Source organism: Pelophylax lessonae (genome assembly GCF_965119305.1).
Source record: "Pelophylax lessonae genome assembly, chromosome: 4".
Classification (NCBI taxonomy): Eukaryota; Metazoa; Chordata; class Amphibia; order Anura; family Ranidae; genus Pelophylax; species Pelophylax lessonae.
This window is the reverse complement of record NC_138771.1, coordinates 138,237,975-138,264,510: the sequence shown is the minus strand read 5'-3', so window position 1 is coordinate 138,264,510 and position 26,536 is coordinate 138,237,975. Positions and strand designations below refer to the sequence as shown.

Sequence of the window (26,536 nt, the reverse complement as noted above, 5' to 3'; positions counted from 1 at the left end):
GGCGTGCTTCTAACTGTAAATGGGTGTGGCTTTTGATGTAACCACAGAGACATACAATCCTACATAGCAGGATCGTATGATCTCTGCAGTTACACCAGGGAGAATGACAGGCGGCTTTGTTTACATCAGCCGCCTTCCTTTCTCCCTCTCCAGTGGGAGATCGTGAGTGACCGGCGGACATCGGAACCGCCGGTCACTCGCGCGGGGATGCCCGTTAACGAGCGGGCGAGAGAGAGCCCTTCCGGCGGCGCGCAGGCGAGTGACATACCCATACGTCACTTTGCCTACACGGGGCTGATCGCCGCAGTATATGTACTTGCGGCGGTCGGCAAGTGGTTAAAAAATATTAAAAAAAAAAAGTTTAAAACAAGTAAATATGATACACCTATACTATCAGGACTCTGTGCAGGCCAGTCAAGGTTCTCCACCCCAAAACTCACTCATCCATGTCTTTATGGACCTTACTTTGTGCACTGGTGCACAGTCATGTTGGAACAGGAAGGGGACCATCCCCAAACTGTTCCCACAAAGTTGGGAGCATGAAATCGTCCAAAATGTCTTGGTATGCTGATGCCTTAAGCGTTCCCTACACTGGAACTAAGTGTCCAAGCCCAACCCCTGAAAAACAACCCCGCACTATAATTCCCCCTCCACCAAATGATTTGGACCAGTGCACAAAGCAAGGTGCATAAAGACATGGATGAGCGAGTTTGGTGTGGAGGAACTTGACTGGCCTGCACAGCACATACCTCAACTCAATAGAACACCTTCGTGATGAATTAAAGCGGAGACTGCGAGCCAGGCCTTCTCGTCCACATCAGTGCCTGACCTCACAAACGCACTTCTGGAAGAATGGTCAAACATTCCTTTACCTAAACCTTGTGGACAGCCTTCCCAGAAGAGTTGAAGCTGTTATAGCTGCAAAGGGAGGACCAACTCAATATTGAACCCTACGGACTAAGACTGGGATGCCATTAAAGTTCATGTGCGTGTAAAGACAGGTGGCCCAATATTTTTGGTGTAGTGATTATTGATTGAGAGATTGAAGTCCCTCTTTAATTTGATTTCTTATTGTGAGTTTTATTACACTTTCTATTAGCACCACTCTCACACTTTTGTTACTGTGCCCCACATAAGTACTGCACTCTAAATGTGTTGTCTAACATGCAACAAGCTTTATCATAAACAGATTCTGTATAACGTCGAGGGAAACTTTAGTAAGAGAATAAGGAGACTGCCACTCTTCTTTTGAAAATGTTAGTCACCTTGCTCTCATGGTGAATCAATCTCTGGAGGTTTTTGACCTGTAGCAATAATGCATATTAAGATATGGCATTCATGGAATGTTGTATGTCTTGTTATCAGGACTATATATAGAGTTTATGCTGCCCTGAAGAGAAAACAGAGAAATTAGAAAAAAACAACAAAATCTAAGTAAAAAAAAGGAAAGCCAAAAACACGTTTTGTGTGTGTTTCGTGAGTTTTTATTTCGCTGTGTATTTGTTTTTTTTTGGTTTTTTTCAGTACTAGTCATCAGAGGTGTAACTAGAACTTTCAGGGCCCCGGTGCAATAAACCATAAAGGGCCCCACGGACCCCTGGCTGGGGCTCTTCCCACTGATCCTGGTGCCCTTTATTACGGTCCTGCAGCGGGACCCTTTCACAAGTTCTGCAGTGGACCCCCTTCCTGCCATCTTGGGTCCTCTCCACGGTGGTGAAATGCCAGGGCCCAGTCGCAAGTGTGACCTTTGCGAACCTGGAAGTTCACTCACTGGTGTCAGTAGTTTTTATTTTTGGTATTTTAATTGTATTATTTTTTTATTTTTGGTATTTTAATTGTATTATTTTTTATCATTTTATTTTATTTTTTTACAATGTCACTGACTATGACTCTGTCCATACAGGAAAGGAAGGAGCTGGCAAATTACATATTTACCGACCCATCCTGGTTCTCTATTGTAACAAATCCCCTGCAGCAGCCGGCAGGAGGGGGGAGGGAGGAAGCCGGCAGCACAGGGGGGGGGGGACCAGGGGAGCACACAGGGGCCCAGAGACAGCAGAACACAAGTGAACTGCATAGGAGGACCAGTGGGGCAGCATATAGAGGAATCAATCTCCTCCATTTTCCTCCTGCAGCTACAAGAGGAAAAATGAGGACAGTGATTTCTCTACACACTGCCCCCACCGCCCCTCCTATCCAGGTGTACAGGGGAGCCGCACAGGCCCCCTGGAGCATGGGGCCAGTTGCAATTGCAACCCCTGTAGTTATGCCCCTGCTAGTCATTGTATGCCTTTCATTTAACATAGAGTATCTTTCTTTTCTGCTGTAGAATAAATGTCAATATTCTACAAGGTTTAGAGTTAGCAGCCATTCCCTTATACTGCATACTTGTTTCAGGGAAATGAAGGCAGAAAAAAGGTCAGGTTTGTTGCTTCTAAACTAGCATGTGGTATCTAAGTTAGCATTCCACGAAATACCAGGGCATACTTATTAACTCCTTCCTATGAAGCCTTGGTATATCTTTAACAGGGTCTTTCTCCCTGGGGGGGAAGGACTGCCTGATCATGTGACCACTGTGATTGGCTGTCACAATGGTCACATGATTGGGAACCAGTCCGGAAGGCTTCCGACCATTGCTAGAAACCGGGAGCTGTCTTTGACAGCTTGTTCAATGGTCTGGGTGAATGTAGTGAATATTATTATTATTATTATACAGGATTTATATACCGCTGTGCTGTACAATATAAAGGGAGACAGTACAGTTACAATACAATAAAATACAAGTGGTTTAAGAGGGTCCTGCTCGAAAGAGCTTACAATCTAATAGTGAGTACACTCTCAGTGCAGAAACCTCAGTCATCTATGGACGCATATATGGGGTATGTAGACGGTAAAGACTACCCTCTTTACTGCTGCATATGTGCGCTACATGGGTGACAAAGTAAATCTAAAGGCTCCTGTATAACAGTCTTAACAAGTCCTGAATCCAGTTACTATGTGATGCTCAAGCCTCATGAAGTAAACAAAAATGTACTATCCCTGACCGAACCTAATCCTCTTTCATTTGTGTCTCACCCGCTCCCCCTCCTAGAGGCAGTGCTTCCAAACCAAAAAGCATTGGGCAGGACTAGCTGTGGCCAGGTTTTAAATGTAAGATATAGGCTTGTGAATCAAGTGACAATGCTTATAGCCACACCCCCTGTAACATCTTCCCATCCCATCTTCCACTGTCATTCCATTTGTGAGTGCTGCTACAATCTTGAAATGAACATTTTGGACAGAATATGCTCTAACTATACCATAAAGCTATGAAAATCTGGGGGTCACATATTGCATCCTTATTAAATGACTTACAGTACAAAGTGGAATGTGCAAATATAAATGCAAGTGGTGCCCACACTTGTTAAGACCACATTACGTATATGGGACGACTGCTTGGGTAAGCGGATTCTGTCCTCAGGGCCGAGTCCTCTGACCCCTCTGTTTGGCAATGGCTTCTTCACTCCACCATTTTTTAGTGCCAAATTCCCCTCTTGGCACAAGAGTGATCATCCACTTTTATATTATACAGTATGTTGCGTGGAGGAAAATCGTTAACTCTTTTGTTTAATTGTCATAACCCATGAACGGCATGCCTGGAAAAACAACAGTTGCAACACTACCTTAGACAGTACTCCTCTTTTGACCTACTGACAAGATTACTCACAGCCTTTGACTCATTACTCTCCAGGTCCACCACTCCTGAGCATTTACTCTCTCAAGATATACCAAATTTTACTCCAGGAATTATACCCGGATCCACCCTCATTTCTTTCCAAATGGGAACAGGAACTGAATATACCGGAAGATGAATTGAACTGGGGCAAAACTTTCATCCTATGCCCAAGAACGCAATTATCATATCTTCTCTCATTGGTATCGTTGCCCTACCGCCCTCCACAAAAATTGACCCTTCTGTCCTTGATGGATGTTGGGATTGTTTGCAGGCTCCTGGAGCAATGCTCCATATTTGGGGTACGTGTCCGCGCATTGTTACTTTTTGGAATAAAGTGCTAAGTTTGTATGATGCCCTGGTGGGTAATAAATACCCAAATCATTATACACCCTATGCTGCTGGGATCCTACAAAAAAAAGTCTGATTAGACACTTCCTGACAGCTGCCCGATCGATCATTGCCAGATGTTGGCAGCAGCCTGAACCCACATCTTTGACCGCTTGAGCTTGTAAAATGAACAATATTGAATATATGGAAAGCATGATTGCCAAATCTGAATCTCACAGCCTCATGTGGACAGTTTGGACTCCAATTTTGCGTCTTTTATTTCTACTACTGTTTGAGTGCGCACTAACTTCCGGGATTTTGTTAGGTGCACGTGCCCCCCTATAAACGTTCAGTGACCAAGTCCCCTCTCCCCTTTACCCCCCTTTTCTCTATTTCTTCTTTCAATACTCTTTTCTGAATGGACATCCACATCTGTAGACGTTATCTCCTCTATATTATAAATGGGAACCCTGTTGTTTTCTGTTCGTTTGACTTATATTACCATACATAGTATGTACTTGGTTAGCTTCTACTATGAGGATTTTTGTTTTTCCTCTTTCTTCGGTATAATATGACCAAATTGTTATGGTTTCTACTGATCTCACTGTAAAGCCCTTATATATATATGGGTATGTCTATGTTTTCCTGTTAAGGATATGTTTGTACCTTTCTGGTCCATCATGGACGTTTGCCTTTTGTCCATCATGGACATTTGTCTTTTGTAATATCTGCAAAACCTAATAAAATCGACATTAAACTTGCAAGTGGAATCCATTGAAAATTACAACATTTACTTAGAAAACATACACCTTTATATTGAAGATTTATTTTTCTCCTGCCAGCTCTGATCCATTTGAGAATATATGATCGCATTTGCTTATTTATTATCATTATCTCCCTCAAAATGTTTGTTTGTTTTTTTTGTATGGACTTCAGTTAATATATGTTGCATCTGCATGTGGTATGCTGGCTTTTTAAAATAATGGTTATTTGAAGGTCCCACCATTAGCCATGCCATTCCACCATTGGCCATGTCCATTGGGGACCGCACAGGACACATTTTTGCCTTTGTGTTTGCAGTGAAATTCTGTTATCAAAATTATAGTTCACAGACTTGCAGTAAGTTAGGATGAGAAGTAAACCACTACAAATTAGGAAATGTGCATGCAACATGCAAATATAGCTATCTCCATGAACATAACATATTATATAATGACAAACTGCAATTAGAAACATGGTTTTACCACATGCCATTAGAATATGTATATTTAGCCAGTCACATCTATCTAGAGCAGCATTTATCACATTTTTTTTAGTTGTGGCACCTTTTAAAAAGTATGTAAAATGTATCTCTCCCTTGATGTACAAAATGGTATTGGTATCTTGTATAAGGAACCTGATAATGACCACAATCTCTTGATGCCTCACCATATGTATTAGGACCTCCTCCTTATGTGAACTTTCTCTTTTTCAATAAATGATTACCTATATGTATACTGATCCTACATATAGTAACCTAAATTTTGTTTTGCGACAATCTCACTTGTAAGCTATTATGCTTTGTTTTTTCCTCTGTATGCAAATGTCTGTAAACTTTATATTTAAAACATTTACAAACAAAGACAACTAATGCAAAATCCTGACGCAACCATGTCTAAAATGTAAAAAACATAAATTAAACTTATCACGAATTAGCTACAGTTGACTCCTCTACCTCCATTTTGCTGTATGGACTGTCTTTTATATTAATAAAGGTAATTGCATTGGAGTGAGGCTATCCAGATCTTCCTATTCGTACATCTACTACATGCAGAGCCAGCACCCCTTCCATGTGCAGGGGAGGTGTAGCTGTAGGTTTGCCACCTGGAGCTGTATACTTTTTGTGTTTACACAACCACCTTGATGAAATCAACTTTACATCAGAAGCCCCCTTCACATCAGAGGTTCCTCTATGACATCAGGTCCTTCCCTATCAGAGACCCCATCCCTTTACAAGTCCTCTCTTCACATAAGAGGCTCTCAGTCCTATTAGAGGTCCCCCATTTCACATAAGAGTCCCCCTAGACTGTCCTAGACATAAGAGCCTCCCAATCAAATCAGGGTCCCCCCATTACAGATCCTCCCAATCACAGAGCTCTCCAATCACACAACCCACCACAGACCCCCCCCCCCCCCACCACACAGACCCCAATCACATAGTCCCCTCACCACAGAGCTCCCCAATCACACAGTCTTCATTTCACATCAGAACACTATCCTTCCTTATGAGTCCAGCAGCACAGTAGAGGGTGGGAGCAGGAAGAGGTCTGGTGGAAGTGGACCTCTATTTTCTCCTGAATGCTGCGGTTGACCTTGCATAGTGCTTGCCTTGAACCAGAGTTATGTGTTACCATGTTGTGGGTGAGCTGACTGCCATCAACATATCAAAGAATGACACTGGTGGGGGGATTTACTAAAACTGATGCACATATTTTATTATTTATTATTTCAGGTACTTATATAGCGCTGTCAATTTACGCAGAGCTTTACATATACATTGCACATTCACATCAGTCCCTGCCCTCAAGGAGCTTACAATCTAAGGTCCCTAACTCACATATATACACAGTGGGGCCATTTTCTTTTTTTTTTTATACAGGATCCAATTAACCTACCAGCATGTCTTTGGAGTGTGGGAGGAAACCGGAGTACCCGGAGGAAACCCACGCAGGCACAGGGAGAACATGCAAACTCCAGGCAGGTAGTGTCGTGGTTGGGATTCAAACCAGCGACCCTCTTAAGCTTTGACAATAAAACCTAGAAGCTAAAAAAAAAAACCTAGAAGCTGATTGGCTACTATGCACAGCTGCAAACAATTCTGTGTACACCAGTTTTATTAGACCCCCCCCCGTGCATCCTGGTCCCTAGAGTGTTATTTTATTAGTTGTTAAGGTGAGGGTGGCCATGGCACTGATCCAGGGTAAAGTGGTTTCGTGCTTGTTGAAATTATGAACTTCTAAAAAAAAAAAAACAATTATACTCACCTAGATGGATGCCCGCCGGCTCTGTAGTAAGACTTAAGCGAGCTGATCACTCAATTCTCCCCCTTCACTCAGTCAGCAGCTGTCTGATCTCCCCTTTGGGAGCACCGGGCTGGTGAGGGGGTAGGAGCAGCTGGCTCAGGCTCTCTGGCCGCTAAGAGGCTGAGTCAGGTGCCAGTCCAGGCATTTGGGTGGATCCCAGCAATATGATTGGGTTCTTTCCCCAGCCTGGACCAGCTGAGTGCTGTCAGCCAACAGCGCACTGTAGCTTACTGTCGGCTGAAAATATGTTACAGGAGTGCAGAACGAACTGCACTCCGTTGACCTACTTCTCCTTTAGGCCAAAATAAAACTGGTAGACAGAAAATGGTATAGATTCATAACTAAGGCTTGATAATTCTTCCTTCTTGCTCTCTCTCCCTCTATGTTTGACTTCTTTCCATTAACACTGGTGAGCACAGTATTTTATAACTCTTCTCGGGCACATTGTTCTTTTGGATTTATTGAAAAAAAAATCAAATGAAAATAAATATGAACATTTTCTGCCAACCAATGCTGCAGAAAAGTTGAAAATGTTATGTTTGCATAAAACTTTAGGGGAATTGTGACCGGGATTTATGCGACCAACTCACCTGAAGCATGCTGCTATGTTGCCAGTGACTGCAGAGCAAATATTATTGTGGTTGAAAATCAAAAACAACTGGAGAAAATCTTGCAGGTAAACATCAATTTTAATCTTCTCCTTGTACAGCAGATACCATCTTTATAAATGTGGAATAATCCAAAGCTATGTATCTTCTACACGTTGTGCCAATATTACCTAGGTTGAGCCAGTATTCATGAGCATACAACGTATAAATTCACCATGAGCCAACAGAGTCTTCATCTTCAACTCTAATGTTAGGATATCTTTAGATTAAAGAACATGAACTATATAAATCAAAAAGGTAAAGATACAGTTGAAAAAATACATAGATATGCCCATACAGCTTGGATCAATGTAAGTCCATACCTGAGTCAGCGCTAGGGAAGCTGACAATCACTGTAATAATCAGCTTTACCACAGTGATAACCATGATCTTCTGGTTCCTGTGCCAAGTGGCTTCTGCACAATAACCACTGGTTGGCTTTCGTTCAGCATTGCCACAATTCATAGAACGACTTTTATTTTTTCAATAAATACAAGGCATTCTCTGATTGGACAAGGTGGAGAAGTTGAGCCAATCAGAAAATATCTTGTATTCATTGAAAAAAAAAACACAATTTTGTGAATGGTGGTGTGCTGATTGTGCCTACTATGGCAGATAGAATAGGAAGTTACCAGCTCACAGGATTTCTGGCTAGATTTCTTGCATCTGTCAAAAAGATCTAACAAAACGCTTTCAATGGTATATTTAACAGACCAAAACGGAGCAAATGTATTGTTAAAAATTACATTCACTTTAAAAAGACCTGTCACCAGTTTGAAAAGTTGTAGACAAAAGCAAGAAAAAACAAGTATTTTAGATGCTTACTTGCTTACTTATTAGTGTATGTCTTCTCTTAACCACTTAAGGACCACCCGCCACAGTTTTGTTGTGGCAGGCAGCCCCTCCTGCGAAAACCGACGTAGCCCTACGTCAGTTGCACGCCTGCTGCTAGGGGACCAGCACGCGCCACCGGCGGCGCGCTCCCGCCCCCACTCGGCAGCGGGGACTCCGATGCACGGGACCGGCAGCTTCGATTGCCCCCTGACACCCACGATCTCTCCCTGCTGAGAGAGAAGAACGATCAGCTGTTGTAAACACAGCTGAGCGTTCTTCTCTCTGGAATGATCATAGAGTGTGTAGGTGGGGAAAGAGCTGTTGAATTTAAAGGAGAAGTATTTGTAAAAAAAACTAACATTATACTCGCCTAGTTGGATGCAACATCCATCTGATGCTGAATCTCTGTAGTGAGAATTGAGCGATCAAACACCGCTGACCGCCCAGTTCTTCCCCTCCGCTCTGAGCAGAGAGCCAGGACTGTCAGTCTCTGACTCCCTGCTCTGGTCCTCCAGCACTTACTGGAGCTCTGGGCTGTTGAGGGGGTGGGAGGGGCTGGCTCAGACTTTTAGCAGATCACTGAGAGGCTGAGCCAGGTGTTGGGCCAGAGTTCTGTGTGAATCCCGATTGTCTCTGTGATGTCAGCCAACAGTGGGGTCACAGGAGTGCAGAACGAACTGCACTCCTGTGATCCTCAGGAGAAGTATGGCCAAAAAAGCTTTGGCTATACTACTTCTCCTTTAAAGTAGAGGTTCATGCAAAACCTAACTAATGCTAAACTTGCTCTCTGCCACATTGTAAACCTAATCTATCTAACCCTGTAAAGCAAAAAACGCTATACTTACCTATTCTGCAGCCTATCTGGTCCAGTTTCCAGCATCAGCTCTCAGCAGCGGCTTCAGTGTGGAGGCAGGTACAGGAGAGGCAGCCGACAACGAAGACCTATGGTAGGTAAGTCTATGGGTGACGTCACTTCCCAGCCGTTGTCGGTCCTCTCCTGTACACAGCTTCTGCTGCTGGAAACCAGACCAGATCGGCTGCAGAATAGGTAAATACAGCAATTTTATTTTTACAGGGTTAGATAGATTAGGTTTAGAATGTGGCAGAGAGCAGGTTTAGCATTCGTTTTTTCCTGGACTTACACTTTAACTTTTTGCTTTTTCCCCCATGGGCAATGGTCAGGTTTATTTTAAGTTATCAAAGACAGACTTCAACACAGATTAACACATGGTTTATACTAGTGTAAATTAGCCCTGTTATTGCTTCATACTTAGGAATACAAAATAACCAGCTCTTTCTAGCATGCACCAGGCCTGTAGGGCACCAGCAGTAGTACTTTATCCTTGGGAATCACTGATTGCTGCTATAGCTCAGCCATGTTCATCATTCCCTAATCTTCTTTGGCAGTCAAATGCAGGATCTTTGTGCTGACACTATAAAAGTACTACGGTACCAGGTTTTCAGGTTTCAGAAAAACATATGTTGGTATCACTAATTTGGTAACAATAATTTATTTATTTACAGATATGGGATAAATTACCGGATCTCAAAGCTGTTGTACAGTATAAAGGCACTTTGCAGGTTAAACACTCTGATCTATACACGGTATGTAGTAATGTAAGCATATCTTGCAGAGTTGCTTTCATGTGTCTATGTGTGCGCTACTAGAATCGGATGTATTAAATAAATATCAATCCTCAAAAATATAATTTTTTTACTTTTTTAATAAATACCTGTTATCTAAGTGCTGATGGATACTGTTTAACCAATGCTCACCAGCAGCGGTTGGGGAGTTATATGTGTGTGTTGTCTATCTTTAATGTGCTTTTCAGGAAGATCTTGGCCCGCACTCAGTACTACTTTACAGTTTCTGAAGGTCTCCTACAAACACACTTCCTATAAGCAAGAAGCCAGACAATGGTTACCAATTTGATATTGATAAGTAAAGAATAATGTTATTGTTATCTTAGTATCTGACTGACAAATTAAGTATTTTAAATAATGTATTTTAGTGCCATATGTTTCCTGCTCACCATAAGCTAGTACTTCTCATGCTGGGACAAGACCAAGTCTGGGCATTTCCATGTAACATAATGGTTCTTAGCATATTGTATAATGTTTCTGATGTTGTGTCATTATCAGTGGAATGAGTTCCTGGAACTGGGGAAGGATATAAGTGAGGAGCATCTGGATGACATCATAAATTCACAGAAGCCCAATCAATGCTGTGTCCTTATCTACACATCGGGAACCACCGGGAATCCAAAAGGAGTCATGCTGAGCCATGATAATGTAGGTGAAAAAACTCCAAACTTTTTTAAAACTTGATAATCCAATTCTCCTATACAATATACTCTGTACAAATTCTGGATGGACCCTCTGCACACTGCTACACCTTTTCATTGCATAGTTTGCTGCAAAGGGTGTATAGCAGTGTGCAGAGGGTCTATCCATATTTTGTAGTGGTAATATGTGGTCACACCCTTTAGCATCTGATAGTTAAGTACTTGTACAAGGTATTGGGATTTGAGCACAGGTATGTCTTTTTTTCGGTTGCAACGCAGGTCAGTGACCAGACCTGAACCTAGTAGTTATAGAATACAGAATACTTTAATAATCCCAAAGGAAAATTGGGATTACTTTGACGCAGTTGGCGAGCTTAAGCATGTATTGCTATCAGTGTGAATTAAAAATCTCTGTTTTTTATTGCATAGTTTGCTGGAAAGGGTGTATAGCAGTGTGCAGAGGGTCCATGCAGAATTTGTACTGTCACCCACCATGTCCACTGGACATGGCCAATGAAGCTTGGTTACATGCCTTTCATTGTGTACTATTATGATGAGCTCTGTGATTGGTCATCACATGGTACAGACAGGGCCATTCACAGCTATTCACAAAAGTAAACACTGAATGAGTAGTTTTCATTCAGAAAAAAATGGTTGCTTATAACTTTAAAATGCACAGTTACCATATTTTCCGGCGTATAAGACGACTTTTTAACCAAGGAAAATCTTCTCAAAAGTCGGGGGTCGTCTTATACGCCGTGTATTGTCTTATACGGCGGATGCTGGAGCCGAACTGGAGAATATGCGGTGGGGGAGTGAGAGCACTTCAGCTATGCTGCCACACGGACTGCCTAAGCTGACAGAGAACTTCCATCCAGGCTCCCCCGCCCCTACCTCCACCGTTAAAAAGCCTGTGATTTGTTGTTGCTAGGGGCGGTCCTAGCAACCAATCTGCCTGTTAAATGGAAAGTTGGACACTTCCCGCCTTATGCTCGGACATGCTGCATCCTCTATCTGCTGTGTAAGGTAAGGGGGGGGGCTGTAAAGGGGACTGTGAAAGGGAGTAATGTGCAAGTAAGGGGGGACAACTGTAGAAGAGACTGGGATACAAGGAGGGGGACTGTGGAGGGGATTGGGATACAAGGAGGGGGACTGTGGAGGGGATTGGGATACAAGGAGGGGGACTGTGGAGGGGACTGGGATGCAAGGAGGGGGGCTGTGGAGCATGGCAGCTCCCATGGGTTTATTGTTTTGTCCTTCCTTTCAGCTTTAGAGTGAATTTGGAAAAGTTTAATCCACTTGCACTGTTTTATGCATACTCTATATTTTAACTGGAAAAGTTGGGGGGTCGTCTTATACGCCCAGTCGTCTTATACGCCGGAAAATACGGTATAAGCAATCATAGTGTAAAAAAATAAAACAATCCGGATCACCTCCCCATTTACTGTGATAACACTGTTTTGCTTTGGTCACTGTATGTAATAAAAAAAAAGAAAAAAAAAATTAATAAAAAAGAATAAATAAATAATAAAAAATTATTACTTTTTTTTTGTACATACTGTCACAAGCCAGTGTCCCTGATCACCCCCACCCCAGTTATATGATGACACTGTATGTAAAAATATTTTAAAATTGTGAAAAAAAATGACAACTTCAAAAAACTTGCCATGCCTCTTACTAAATGCCTTGGACTGCCTACTCTACAAAAAAAGGGTAATTTGGGGGAAATATTTACTGTCCTGACATTTTCGGGCCTCAAGAAATGAGATAGGTCATCAGTACATCAGGATTGATACATTTTCAGATATGCAGGTACATCTCGTAAAACTAGAATATCATCAACTAGTTTATTTATTTCAGTTATTCAATTCAAAAACTGAAACTCATATATTTTATATAGATGCGTTACACACAGAGGGATATTTTTAAAGCATTTAGCATTTGGGTAAAAACACAAAACTCAGAAGCTCAGAAAATTTGAATATTACTCAAGACCAATAAAAAAAAAAAGGATTGGAGTGCGCATGCGCGGGAGCTCCGAGATGGCGGCTTAGTCCCGGAGCTCCGCGCCTCTCCGGACAGTGTCAGCCCCTACTCCGGCACACTGCGCTCGGTCGCCCTGCCACTTATACCACCACCGCAGCTACGATCAGCGATCCGGCCCTGCATGTCTGCGGAACCCCGCAGGGAGGTCTCCCACCGGCTGCTGTTCGATTCTTCACTGGGGGATCCGGACAAGATGGCGGCCGTCTCCTCTCTTCCCTCAGCCATCCGCAGTGACCAGGAGGTAGGGGACACTTCCAATACTCTTTTTACTATCCGACCAGCCACCCCAGAGCCCTGGCCCTCCCCAGCGACCCCCACCAGTCTCCCTCAAGCACAGCTCCTCTCACCAGCCTCCACTGCATCCCTGCTGAGCGGAGCCATGGAACAATCCCCTGGGCAGCCTTGCACAGTATCACCTGAGGCCCTTGCTCTACAGCATCAGCTAGGCCTCCACTCTCAGAGCCACTTCCCTGACATTTCCATGCTCATGAATAGATTTTCTGAGATGCTGGCTACTGGACTGGCTCATAATGCCGCGCAGATCACAGGATCTATCAAAGCTGACCTACAAAATTTAGGCTCCAGGATTGAGGCCATAGAGAATACTGTCGACCATGCCATGACAAGAACCAATCAAAATACTGCTTGTATCCAGACTCTTCAGGAACAATTGGACACTGCTTTATCCAAATTGGATGATTTGGAGAACAGGAGTCGCCGTCTAAATTTCAGAATAAGGGGGATCCCTGAGTCTGTCAAAGATATCCCCGATACCGTTAAAACATTTATCAGAGACGTTCTCCCTGATATCCCGGACCACCGCTTGGAGCTTGACAGAGCGCACAGAGCATTCCAATTGCCCCGTAAGGACGGTCTTCCCAGGGATGTCATCGTGAAAACCCACTACTATGGGGTTAAAGAGGAGCTCATGAGGAAGAGCCTGGACAAGGAAAACCTCTCCATCCAGGGTCACAAGATACAACTTTTTGCAGACCTGTCTCCTATGACCATTCAGCGTCGCAGAGCCCTGAAACCGCTGTTGTCAATTCTCTCTGCAAAATCTTTGAAATATTGGTGGTCCTTTCCCTTCCAACTGAACTTTCTCTTACAGAACAAAACCCACGGCTTTTCGTCCCTTCAAGATGGGGAACGCCTGCTTCTTCAATTGGGACTCATTTCCAGAGATCCTTCCACCTCCTCCTCTCACCCGACACGGGAATCCGCCAAGCGACCTCCGCCACTCAGTCCTTCATCGTCTGTTTGGAACAAGCAACAACATAAACGCCACCGTGATGTCAAGCCTCCCTGATGTTCCTGATTGATCCAGATTGTTACTCCAACCATCCTTAGAGGATTTGTCACTCCCCGCTGGAATGAGTTGACCATTCACCCCCTTCTTCCCCCCCCCCCTTTTTTTTCTCATCTCCCCCTTTTTTTTTTTTTTTCTCGCTGGACATTGTCTGTCGGAATTTTTATCCTGTGCCTGATTTTCATTTGTGTATTACCTTACAGTTTGGGGTACCGATTTATGTTTGTTACTCTTTTTCATATTGACCGGTCCCAAGTTATTGTGCCGTGATCGCATGTCTTGCCTTCACTTTTCCCTTTGATATACTATGGTAGCAGAGGCCTCCCCCTCCCCGTGTTCCTTTCCTTTCCCTGTTTCTCCCTTCCCCCTTCCTCTCCCCCCCCCCCTTCCTTCGTCCCCCCCTTCCCTTTCCCCCCCTTCCCTTCTCCCTCCCTTACCTTCTCCCTCCCTCCCCCTTTCTCCTCCCTCCCCTTTCCCCTTTATGCGCTTTTGCTCTGCCTCAGGTCGGGGCGACCACCATATTTGTTTTTTTTTCTTATAATTGTCCGGGTGGGGGCTCCATGCCCGGAGAGGTTTTAGTGCGCACACCCCAGTAGGAGCTTGGAAAATTCCTTTTTTTTTTTCCTGGCCCCTACAGGACAGCACCCTATCTGGTATAGGGTGCCTTTACGATTTTGGTTAGGGGGCATGGGACTTATCCCCTGCCTCCTTAACACCATGCTAGGCTCTGTCCTGGCATGTTTTTTGCCTTTCTCTCCCATCCTTACTATCCCTTTTCCTTCTTTTCTAATTCTCCTTCTCTTTTTCAGCATCACATGGTCTGATCCCATCGTTCAATTGAGCTCTCTGTTCTTGTCGCAGCCTTCTAGACTCCTCCAGTTCGATTCCACCGACTACTGTTCCGCAGCTGTACACCGCAGCGCCCGAACCTCGCTTCTCCAATGACGGCAACCGTGAGTACCGATTTCTCTCTACAGGTGGCATCACACAATGTTCAGGGCCTCAATTCTCCAGTGAAAAGGCGAAAGGCATTCCAACATTACCATTCCCAGGGACTTGAGGTTCTCCTGCTTCAGGAAACCCATTTCCCGGAGTCTTATAGGCCTAAATACGTCCACCATAAATATCCAGTCTTTTTCCTGGCTAATGCACCCTCTAAACAGAAGGGAGTAGCAATTTTTTTTTTCAAAAACTGTGGCCTTTTCACATATTCATACCATAGCGGACCCCCAGGGGAGGTACATTTTGGTAAAGGGTTACATTGGCGGTGTTTTATACACCTTTGTTTCCTTCTATGCTCCTAACAAGGGTCAGGCGGCCTTTTTTTCTAGGGTGCTCCCTCTTCTCTCCACCCATTTCGAAGGTAGACTCATTTTGGGAGGTGACTCCAATTTAGCTTTCGACCACGCTCTGGATAAATCTAAACGAGGACCTCAACGCTTGCGCAGACCCCCTAAGCAAAGCCTTCGAGTAGCCAAGCTTCTCCATTCCTTGGGTTTAGTGGACATCTGGCGAGAACTTAACCCCTCCGCTCAGGACTACACCTACTTCTCAGCTCCTCACAATACACTCGCCAGAATTGATCATATTTTTGTCCCTACCATGGACATCCCCTCGGCACTTTCATCAGTAATTAGAGACATACCCTGGTCTGACCATTCTTTAGTGTTCCTTAAACTCAAGAGCACACCCTTGCGTACTGGCCCGTCCCCATGGCGACTGAACGAATCTCTTCTCCACGAACCGGTGTGGAAATCCACTATAGGAAAAATGATTCTAGAATATTTCGCCCTTAACGACTCACAAGACATAACTCCCTCCTCCCTTTGGGGAGCCCACAAGGCTGTCATCAGGGGCCATCTCATTCAATTGGGGGCTAAACTCAAGCGCGAACGACAGTTCGAAATTACTGAGCTGGAACGGGAATTTAAAGGGCTGAGTGGGGAGCATAAACGTGACCCGACCTTGACTTCTCTGGGCAAACTCGATGCGGTTAAGCTTTCCCTTAATTTGGCTCTAACCACCAAGGCAGCTAAGAGTTTACAGTGGCAAAATGCACGCCTGCTGGCCACGCAGGATAAAATAGGACCTAGGCTTGCTTCTAAATTGACACCGAAATATAGGATTATTTCTATGCCCAAGATTAAGGCTAGGTCCGGGGAACTCACGAGGAATCCTGCCTCGATTATGGCTACTTTCCAATCCTTTTATTCTACCCTGTATGCTGACCCTAAGCCTTCCCAGGAACATGATATCGAGTCCTTTCTGGGACGGGTCCCTCTTCCACAACTTAGCAAGATAGCACGCTCCCTGCTAGAAGATCCTTTTTCCGAGCAGGAAATTCTAATCGCCATTAAAGCTCTACGCACCAATTCCGCCCCGGGTCCCAATGGCTTCTCTAACATATATTATAAGACATATGCTGATACACTTGCCCCTTACCTGGCAAGATTCTTTAACTCCCTCAGAGGCACGGAACCTCTGGACCAATCCATGAATGCAGCTTTTATATCGGTCATCCCAAAACCGGGTAAGGATCACACAGACGTTAGTAATTACAGACCCATTTCCCTTATTAATAATGATCTCAAGCTCCTAACGAAAATTTTAGCTACTCGCCTCTCCAGCTTCATTCATTCTTATATTCACAAGGACCAGGTAGGCTTCATCCCAGGCTGACAAGGGACCGACCAAATTAGAAGAGTGATTGATGCGGCTACTCTCTTGCGTTCGGGCTGGGATGGAGCCCCTCCCCAAGAGGGCTTCCTACTATACTTAGACCTACACAAGGCCTTTGACTCGCTCTCTTGGCCGTTTCTCTTCTCCACATTGGAGAGATGGGGTTTTGGCCCCTCCTTTTTGGCCATTCTCCGGGCCTTGTACTCCCACCCCTCAGCACGAGTCAGGATGCAAGGCCTTTATTCTGAATCCTTTTCCATCCACAGGGGTACAAGGCAGGGGTGCCCTCTTTCCCCCCTTATTTTTGCCATTGCCTTGGAATCCCTAGCTATTGCCATCCGTCACCATCCTGATATACGTGGCATACACTGCGGCAATACAGTGCATAAATGCGCTTTGTTCGCCGACGACCTTATGCTGTTTGTCACGTCCCCCCTGATCTCGCTCCCCAACATCATATCACTCCTCCATAGCTTTGGGGCGGTCTCGGGACTGAGGGTGAATATGAGCAAATCCCTGGCTCTGAACGTCAACCTTCCACAATCCCTGGTCTCTCGCCTAAAAGAACATTTTCCTTTTTCCTGGCATTCCGACTCAATACCCTACCTGGGGGTACATATCGATGCCTCGATTTCTGATCTGCATTCAGCCAATTTTCCACCACTTATTAATAAACTGAAAAAGGACCTAGAGGACTGGTCCAAATTTAACATTTCTTGGCTGGGAAGAATCAACGCAGTCAAAATGACCCTGCTTCCGCGTCTCTTATATCTATTTCGCGCTCTCCCCATTCCGCTAGTGAAGTCACAAGTTACTTCCCTTCAATCACACATATTTAAATTTATTTGGGGCAGGAAGGGTCATAGGATCAACAAATCCACGCTTTTTAGGTCTCGTAAAAATGGGGGTCTCGGGGTACCGGACATTTGGAAGTATTACTTAGCGACCCAACTGGCACAATTTTCTGTTATATATGTTAAAGGAGAAAAACCTGATTGGTATTACATGGAAAGACAGGCCATCCCTCTCCATACTGTGGACTTCTTACTTTGGAGCCCTCCTGCCTCCCGCCCCCCAATCCTGGCTCCTACTCTTTCACATTCATTTGCTCTTTGTGACCTTATTCATAAGTCCAAAAAGATTTCCTCCCCCTGGGGTCCTCTCAAACATATTTTTCATAACCCTGACTTCCCTCCTGGAACTAACATTGAGGCTTTCAAATGCTGGACGGATAAAGGCCTTTATAGAATTGGACACTTTTTTGATGCCAGAGGTCCTCTTTCCTACTCACATTGTTTAGCTAATCTGAAGATGCCGCCTGCGGAGCGATTTCGCTTCTCTCAGATCTCACACTTTTTGCGCACGCTTCAGAGGGGATCTTCGGGCCCCCTCACAGTAACCCCCTACGAACAATGGTGCTCCAAAATTCAAGACATCAAGGGAGGGATTTCCCTCATTTATGCATCTTTAATTTCTCCCGAAGATAAAACCTCCTACATGCTGAAATGGGAACAGGACCTGAATGTAGACTGGGACTTGGATGCTTGGCATACCTGTGTCGGAAGAGCCTTTCGTGGGATCCACATTGTGGGCCTCATGGAGGCTAATGTTAAAATTTTGATGCGATGGTACATGGTTCCTTCTCGCTTGGCGACAATTTTCCCTAGCTCGTCCCCGGTCTGCTTCAGAGGCTGTGATCTTCTGGGGAGCCTGTTACACGTTTTTTGGGAATGCCCAAAAATCCGTTCTTTTTGGAATCGGATGTTCCACACAATACGACGCGTTACGGGGGTTTCCCTTGAGCAATCACTTTTATATGCCCTCCTAGATCACCATCCTCCCAGGGTCCCCAAGCACACTCGGACTCTCATTTCTTATATATTCCTAGGAGCTAGAATCACAATAGCTAAGCATTGGAAACAGTCTAAGGTCCCCTTCCTGGTTGCGAAGCGTAAAATTTCATGGATGATGACACAAGAAAAGATGTACAGTATCTTGAATGATTCTAGGGCAATATTTGAGTCAGTCTGGGAACCCTGGGCGACATTTGTGAATGTAACACTCTAAGATGGGCACGGTCGGAAGGACGCCTTTTTCCTTGGGGTTTCCCCCTTTTCTTTCCGTTTTGATACTCATCTATGGGTTAGGTGGGGTCGGACCATGGGATTATTCTCCTCAACTCTCTCTTTACTCTCTCCCTTTCATCCCCTCCTTTTCTCCTTCCCCCTCTGATATCTCTCCTCTTTCTACTCTTCTTTTTCCTACCACTTGCTCTATCCTGTTCCACGTTTAAGTCTGTTTATGAGGCATATGTGGTACCTCGTACCATAATTACACTAGTAGTTATTGACTAATACATGTTTTTTATTGGGGTTTGGCGGATGTTGCCTTTCCTCCCTTTAGGTTTTCAGAGACAAAGGTGGTTTTCTCTCAGCTGTCTTTAGCCGCTTCTCTTTGGGGCACAGTATGAGCCCATTAGGGGTGCCCCGGGGCGATCGGCTCTCTATCTATCTTGGAATTCAGCCATAATGAGAATGTTTTTTATTGATCAGCAGTTTTTCCAGCACTTGCTGGCCTTGTTTTCTTGCCATGTCCATCAGTTCTTGTACTGTTCTGCACAACAGTTCATATGTAAGCAAGTTATTACTATGCCTCGTTTGTTATTGATCTTCTGTTATCTTTTTGAAAAGTTCAATAAAAATTATTGAATAACAAAAAAAAAAAGGATTGTCAAGAGGAAGATAAGAGAGACATCAGACCCAACAATGCAGATGAACTGAAAGCTGCTATCAAAGCAACCTGAGCTTCCATAACACGCTGCATTGATGCAGTAATTAATGCAAAAGGAGTCTCGACCAATTGAGTGCATACTATACTGCAGCCCTCAAAAATTCCACTCGCCTACTAGCATTTTGCGAGTGGAATTTTGAGGATGGCGAGCTGTGCATGCCGCCGCCGCCGCCATTAACAGCAGCCGGCGATTACTTTTACTTTCTTTTTTAGAAAAGGATGGGCTCTAGGAGCAGAGCACTGCGTCCTGAGCCCACCCATTGTGTGACAATAGCGAATGAGTATTCGCTATTGTCACAGGGATCCTCCTCCTGATCCTCCTACTGGCCAATCAGGAGGCAGGTGTTTCCTGATTGGCCAAAAGGCGAACGATTGTAACTGGCCGAGGAGGAGGAGGAGGACTCGGGAGACACGGAGGACGCACAGGATTGATGAGAAGCCGCCTGCTGCAGGTAAGTGCACGCTGTGATCGCTCTGCAATTAAGGAGACATGCTGTGGGCGCTCTGCAATTAAGGAGACATGCTGTGGGCACTGTACAATGAAAGGGGACATGCTGTGGGCACTGTACAATGAAAGAGGACATGCTGTGGGCGCTCTGCAATGTAAGGGGACATGCTGTGGGCACTGTACAATGAAAGGGGACATGCTGTGGGCACTGTACAATGAAAGGGGACATGCTGTGGGCTTTGTACAATGAAAGGGGACATGCTGTGGGCACTGTACAATGAAAGGGGACATGCTGTGGGCGCTCTGCAATGAAAGGGGACATGCTGTGGGCGCTCTGCAATGAAAGGGGTCATGCTGTGGGAGCTCTGCAATGAAAGGGGTCATGCTGTGGGCACTCTGCAATGTAAGGGGACATGCTGTGGGCGCTCTGCAATTTAAGGGGACATGCTGTGGGCGCTCTGCAATTTAAGGGGTCATGCTGTGAGCGCTCTGCAATTTAAGGGGTCATGCTGTGGGCGCTCTGCAATTTAAGGGGACATGCTGCGATCGCTCTGCAATGAAAGGGGACATGCTGCAATCGCTCTGCAATGAAAGGGGACATGCTGTGATCGCTCTGCAATTTAAGGGGACATGCTGCGATCGCTCTGCAATGAAAGGGGACATGCTGTGATCGCTCTGCAATTTAAGGGGACATGCTGTGATCGCTCTGCAATTTAAGGGGACATGCTGTGGGCGCTCTGCAATTTAAGGGGACATGCTGTGATCACTCTGCAATGAAAGGGGACATGCTGTGGGCGCTCTGCAATGAAAGGGGACATGCTGTGGGCGCTCTGCAATGAAAGGGGACATGCTGTGGGCGCTCTGCAATGAAAGGGGACATGCTGTGATGATCACTCTGCAATGAAAGGGGACATGCTGTGGGCGCTCTGCAATGTAAGGGGACATGCTGTGGGCGCTCTGCAATGTAAGGGGACATGCTGTGAGAGCTCTGCAATTTAAGGGGACATGCTGTGAGCGCTCTGCAATTTAAGGGGACATGCTGTGGGCGCTCTGCAATTTGTGGGCGCACTGCAATTTAAGGGGACATGCTGTGGGCGCTCTGCAATGTAAGGGGACATGCTGTGGGCGCTCTGCAATGAAAGGGGACATGCTGTGGGCGCTCTGCAATGAAAGGGGACATGCTGTGGGCGCTCATTGCATGCTGTGATGATCACTCTGCAATGAAAGGGGACATGCTGTGGGCGCTCTGCAATGTAAGGGGACATGCTGTGGGCACTCTGCAATGTAAGGGGACATGCTGTGAGAGCTCTGCAATTTAAGGGGACATGCTGCGAGCGCTCTGCAATTTAAGGGGACATGCTGTGGGCGCTCTGCAATTTAAGGGGACATGCTGTGGGCGCTCTGCAATTTAAGGGGACATGCTGTGGGCGCTCTGCAATGTAAGGGGACATGCTGTGATGATCACTCTGCAATGAAAGGGGACATGCTGTGGGCGCTCTGCAATGAAAGGGGACATGCTGTGGGCGCTCTGCAATGAAAGGGGACATGCTGTGGGCGCTCTGCAATTTAAGGGGACATGCTGTGGGCGCTCTGCAATGAAAGGGGACATGCTGTGATGATCACTCTGCAATGAAAGGGGACATGCTGTGGGCGCTCTGCAATGTAAGGGGACATGCTGTGGGCGCTCTGCAATGTAAGGGGACATGCTGTGAGAGCTCTGCAATTTAAGGGGACATGCTGTGAGCGCTCTGCAATTTAAGGGGACATGCTGTGGGCGCTCTGCAATTTGTGGGCACTCTGCAATTTAAGGGGACATGCTGTGGGCGCTCTGCAATGAAAGGGGACATGCTGTGGGCGCTCTGCAATGAAAGGGGACATGCTGTGGGCGCTCTGCAATGAAAGGGGACATGCTGTGATGATCACTCTGCAATGAAAGGGGACATGCTGTGGGCGCTCTGCAATGTAAGGGGACATGCTGTGGGCACTCTGCAATGTAAGGGGACATGCTGTGAGAGCTCTGCAATTTAAGGGGACATGCTGCGAGCGCTCTGCAATTTAAGGGGACATGCTGTGGGCGCTCTGCAATTTAAGGGGACATGCTGTGGGCGCTCTGCAATTTAAGGGGACATGCTGTGGGCGCTCTGCAATGTAAGGGGACATGCTGTGGGCGCTCTGCAATGTAAGGGGACATGCTGGGGGCGCTCTGCAATTTAAGGGGACATGCTGTGGGCGCTCTGCAATGTAGAGGGCGTGTTTAGGGGCGGAGCAGGGTGGGGTTTGGGTGGGGCAACAAGTGGCGAGTAACTCTTAAGGCCTGGCTAGTAGCTCATGGCTTGAAATTTTGAGCCCTGCTATACTGTACATGGACATACTTTTCAGAAAGCCAACAGTTGAGCCAGATGGACTTGTGTCTTTTTTCAACCTGACTAACTATGTAACTATGTAACATTTATGTATTAAAAATCCTCTTATGTAATATTCAAATTTTCTGAGATTCTGAATTTTGGGTTTTCACTAGCTATAAGCCATAATCATCAAAATTAAAAGAAAAGAAATGCTTGAAATATATTACTCTGTGTGTAACGCATCCAAATAAAATATAGGAGTTTCACTCTTTGAATGGAATTACTAAAATAAATTACCTTTTTGATGATATTCAAATTCCATTGCGAGGGTTACGTTCCGGACCCAGCCGCGAAAAGTGAAAATCCGCGAAATAGAAAAACCCTATTAAAATGCATTGTAGACATGTTTTTTTTACTGTCACTGTATGTGTAGAAGCATTTTAAGGTCTTTAAACACACTTTTAAAACAATAGAAACTCATTTAAACACATAAAAGATACTGAGAGACATAGCAAAAGCTATGGAAAACACAAAAAATATTTCATTTTTAATAATTTATATAGTAAAATAACATTACAAAAAAAAAACGCAATATACCGGGACCGCAAAAACTGAACCGCGATGGAGCGGGGGTTTACTGTATACCATATACCTATACCATAATTTGTGGACTCTATAACTTCCCCACAGACTAAATAATATACACTGATTTGGCTTATTTTCACCAAAGAAATGTAGCAGTATACATTTGGCCTAAAATTATAAAGAAAGATTATTTATTTGCAAATTTAAAAAAAGAAAAACGCTGTTTTTTTTTGGTTTTTTTTGTTTTTGTTTTTTTATTTTAATTTCCTTTATTTTGCAAAAAAAATAGAAAAAAACAGCAGTGATTAAATACTGCCAAAAGAAAGCTCTATTTGTGTGGAAAATAATAATGGAAAGTTTATATGGGTACAGTGTTGCATGACCACGAAATTGTCATTAAAAGTGGGACAGGGGAGAAAGCTGAAAATTGGCCTATTCAGTAAGGGGGTAAATGTGTTGCGTAATGAAGGAGTTAAAGATGTTTTCTATTTATGGTGCAGTTTAAACCATAAAAGTGTATTTTAGTTGCAAATATGAACTGTTACCTGCTTGGTTTAGCTATATATAAAAACTTGTTGCTTGGTCTTTTTACAATTTCCTAATTAACTGTTGATCACATAGTGCATCGGTAGTACAAGTTTTATTGAAGGAAGTACCATAAAAGTATTACCAAGTTTATAATGTGTCTTTAATGCTGGCACAGAGCCTTTATTTTACTTGCCTTAGTGGAAGATATAGAAGTAATATGACCTAATGATCTGTAATGCATTTAATTTGGCATAGTGCCCATCTGCTTACAGTTCCGTTACTTATTCTCAGATCACCTGGACAGCTGCCTATGCCAGTCGCGCTGGGGATATGCAGCCTGCAGAAGTTCAGCAAGAGTCTATAGTCAGCTATCTTCCTCTCAGTCATATTGCTGCCCAGATTTATGACTTGTGGACTGGTATCAAGTGGGGAGAACATGTCTACTTTGCAAATCCGGATGCCCTCAAGGTGAGAAAAAAAAATGTCTCTCTTCCTGCATGGGCAAACTGGGTAAGGGCAAAGTCATGGAGCTTTCTAAAAATATACGAATAAAAATGTTATATATATATATATATATATATATATATATAGTGCTTTGCGAAAGTATTCGGCCCCCTTGAACTTTTCAAACCTTTTGCCACATTTCAGGCTTCAAACATAAAGATATAAAACTGTAATTTTTTGTGAAGAATCAACAAGTGGGACACAATCATGAAGTGGAACGAAATTTATTGGATATTTCAAACTTTGTTAACAAATAAAAAACTGAAAAATTGGGCGTGCAAAATTATTCAGCCCCCTTAAGTTAGTACTTTGTAGCGCCACCTTTTGCTGCGATTACAGCTGTAAGTCGCTTGGGGTATGTCTCTATCAGTTTTGCACATCAAGAGACTGACATTTTTGCCCATTTCTCCTTGCAAAACAGCTTGAGCTCAGTGAGGTTGGATGGAGAGCGTTTGTGAACAGCAGTTTTCAGTTCTTTCCACAGATTCTCGATTGGATTCAGGTCTGGACTTTGACTTGGCCATTCTAACACCTGGATATGTTTATTTGTGAACCATTCCATTGTAGATTTTGCTTTATGTTTTGGATCATTGTCTTGTTGGAAGACAAATCTCCGTCCCAGTCTCAGGTCTTTTGCAGACTCCATCAGGTTTTCTTCCAGAATGGTCCTGTATTTGGCTCCATCCATCTTCTCATCAATTTTAACCATCTTCCCTGTCCCTGCTGAAGAAAAGCAGGCCCAAACCATGATGCTGCCACCACCATGTTTGACAGTGGGGATGGTGTGTTCAGGGTGATGAGCTGTGTTGCTTTTACGCCAAACATAACGTTTTGCATTGTTGCCAAAAAGTTCGATTTTGGTTTCATCTGACCAGAGCACCTTCTTCCACATGTTTGGTGTGTGTCCCAGGTGGCTTGTGGCAAACTTTAAACTACACTTTTTATGGATATCTTTAAGAAATGGCTTTCTTCTTGCCACTCTTCCATAAAGGCCAGATTTGTGCAGTATACGACTGATTGTTGTCCTATGGACAGAGTCTCCCACCTCAACTGTAGATCTCTGCAATTCACCCAGAGTGATCATGGGCCTCTTGGCTGCATCTCTGATCAGTCTTCTCCTTGTATGAGCTGAAAGTTTAGAGGGACGGCCAGGTCTTTGTAGATTTGCAGTGGTCTGATACTCCTTCCATTTCAATATTATCGCTTGCACAGTGCTCCTTGGGATGTTTAAAGCTTGGGAAATCTTTTTGTATCCAAATCCGGCTTTAAACTTCTCCACAACAGTATCTCGGACCTGCCTGATGTGTTCCTTGTTCTTCATGATGCTCTCTGCACTTTAAACTGACCTCTGAGACTATCACAGTGCAGGTGCATTTATACGGAGACTTGATTACACACAGGTGGATTCTATTTATCATCATTAGTCATTTGGGTCAACATTGGATCATTCAGAGATCCTCACTGAACTTCTGGAGAGAGTTTGCTGCACTGAAAGTAAAGGGGCTGAATAATTTTGCACGCCCAGTTTTTCAGTTTTTTTTATTTGTTAACAAAGTTTGAAATATCCAATAAATTTCGTTCCACTTCATGATTGTGTCCCACTTGTTGTTGATTCTTCACAAAAAAATACAGTTTTATATCTTTATGTTTGAAGCCTGAAATGTGGCAAAAGGTCGCAAAGTTCAAGGGGGCCGAATACTTTCGCAAGGCACTGTATACTGTATTTATACACACACTATATCTGGAATTCTTAAAGACTGGGGCAGGCAGATTTTGCAATTTTGCAAAAGTTTCTCTCTTGTGTTCTAAAAGTGGTGAAGAATGCGCCATATTCATGTGCTAGAACTTGGCTCATTCTGCGCCACTTTTAGAATAATAACCAAAAACTATTATTGTGCTGATGTGAATTATGTAAAAGCTGCAGCTTCCAGTGTAATATCACAACAATCAGTATATGTAAATAAACAAGCTGCTTTGGAATGCATGTGAGACACTTTTGCAAAATCTGTCTGAGCCAGTTTTTTTCTCTGTACACCAAAAGAGAGTTGGTCCTAATTATCTCCACTTTTACATTTGGCGCATTCAATGCAACACAATGTAAAAGTGGCGCATTCAATGCAACACAATGTAAAAGTGGTGCATTCAATGCAACACAATGTAAAAATGGCGCATTCAATGCAACACAATGTAAAAGTGGCGCATTTATTGAAACACAATGTAAAAGTGGCGCATTCAGTGCAACACAATGTAAAAGTGGCGCATTCAATGCAACGCAATGTAAAAGTGGCGCATTCAATGTAACACAATGTAAAAGTGGCGCATTCAATGCAATACAATGTAAAATTAGCGCATTCAATGCAACACAATATAAAATTAGCGCATTCAATGCGACACAATGTAAAAGTAGCACATTTTAGAACTATCTGAATTTG

At 44.1% G+C, this 26,536-nt stretch overlaps 1 protein-coding gene across 2 annotated transcripts in view; it reads left to right on the top strand.

Annotated features, from left to right (window-relative positions):
• The window catches only part of ACSBG1 (acyl-CoA synthetase bubblegum family member 1), a 109,536-nt gene that overhangs the window by 51,650 nt on the left and 31,350 nt on the right, over positions 1-26,536 (top strand). Inside the window, exons 6-9 of one of the 2 annotated variants that reach the window (XM_082253083.1) lie at positions 7,660-7,780; positions 10,110-10,190; positions 10,728-10,877; positions 23,892-24,068. In XM_082253083.1, coding sequence (XP_082109209.1) covers positions 7,660-7,780; positions 10,110-10,190; positions 10,728-10,877; positions 23,892-24,068 — 529 coding nt within the window. The remainder of the gene's footprint in view (positions 1-7,659; positions 7,781-10,109; positions 10,191-10,727; positions 10,878-23,891; positions 24,069-26,536) is intronic. The other variant, XM_082253084.1, reaches the window with a different exon arrangement.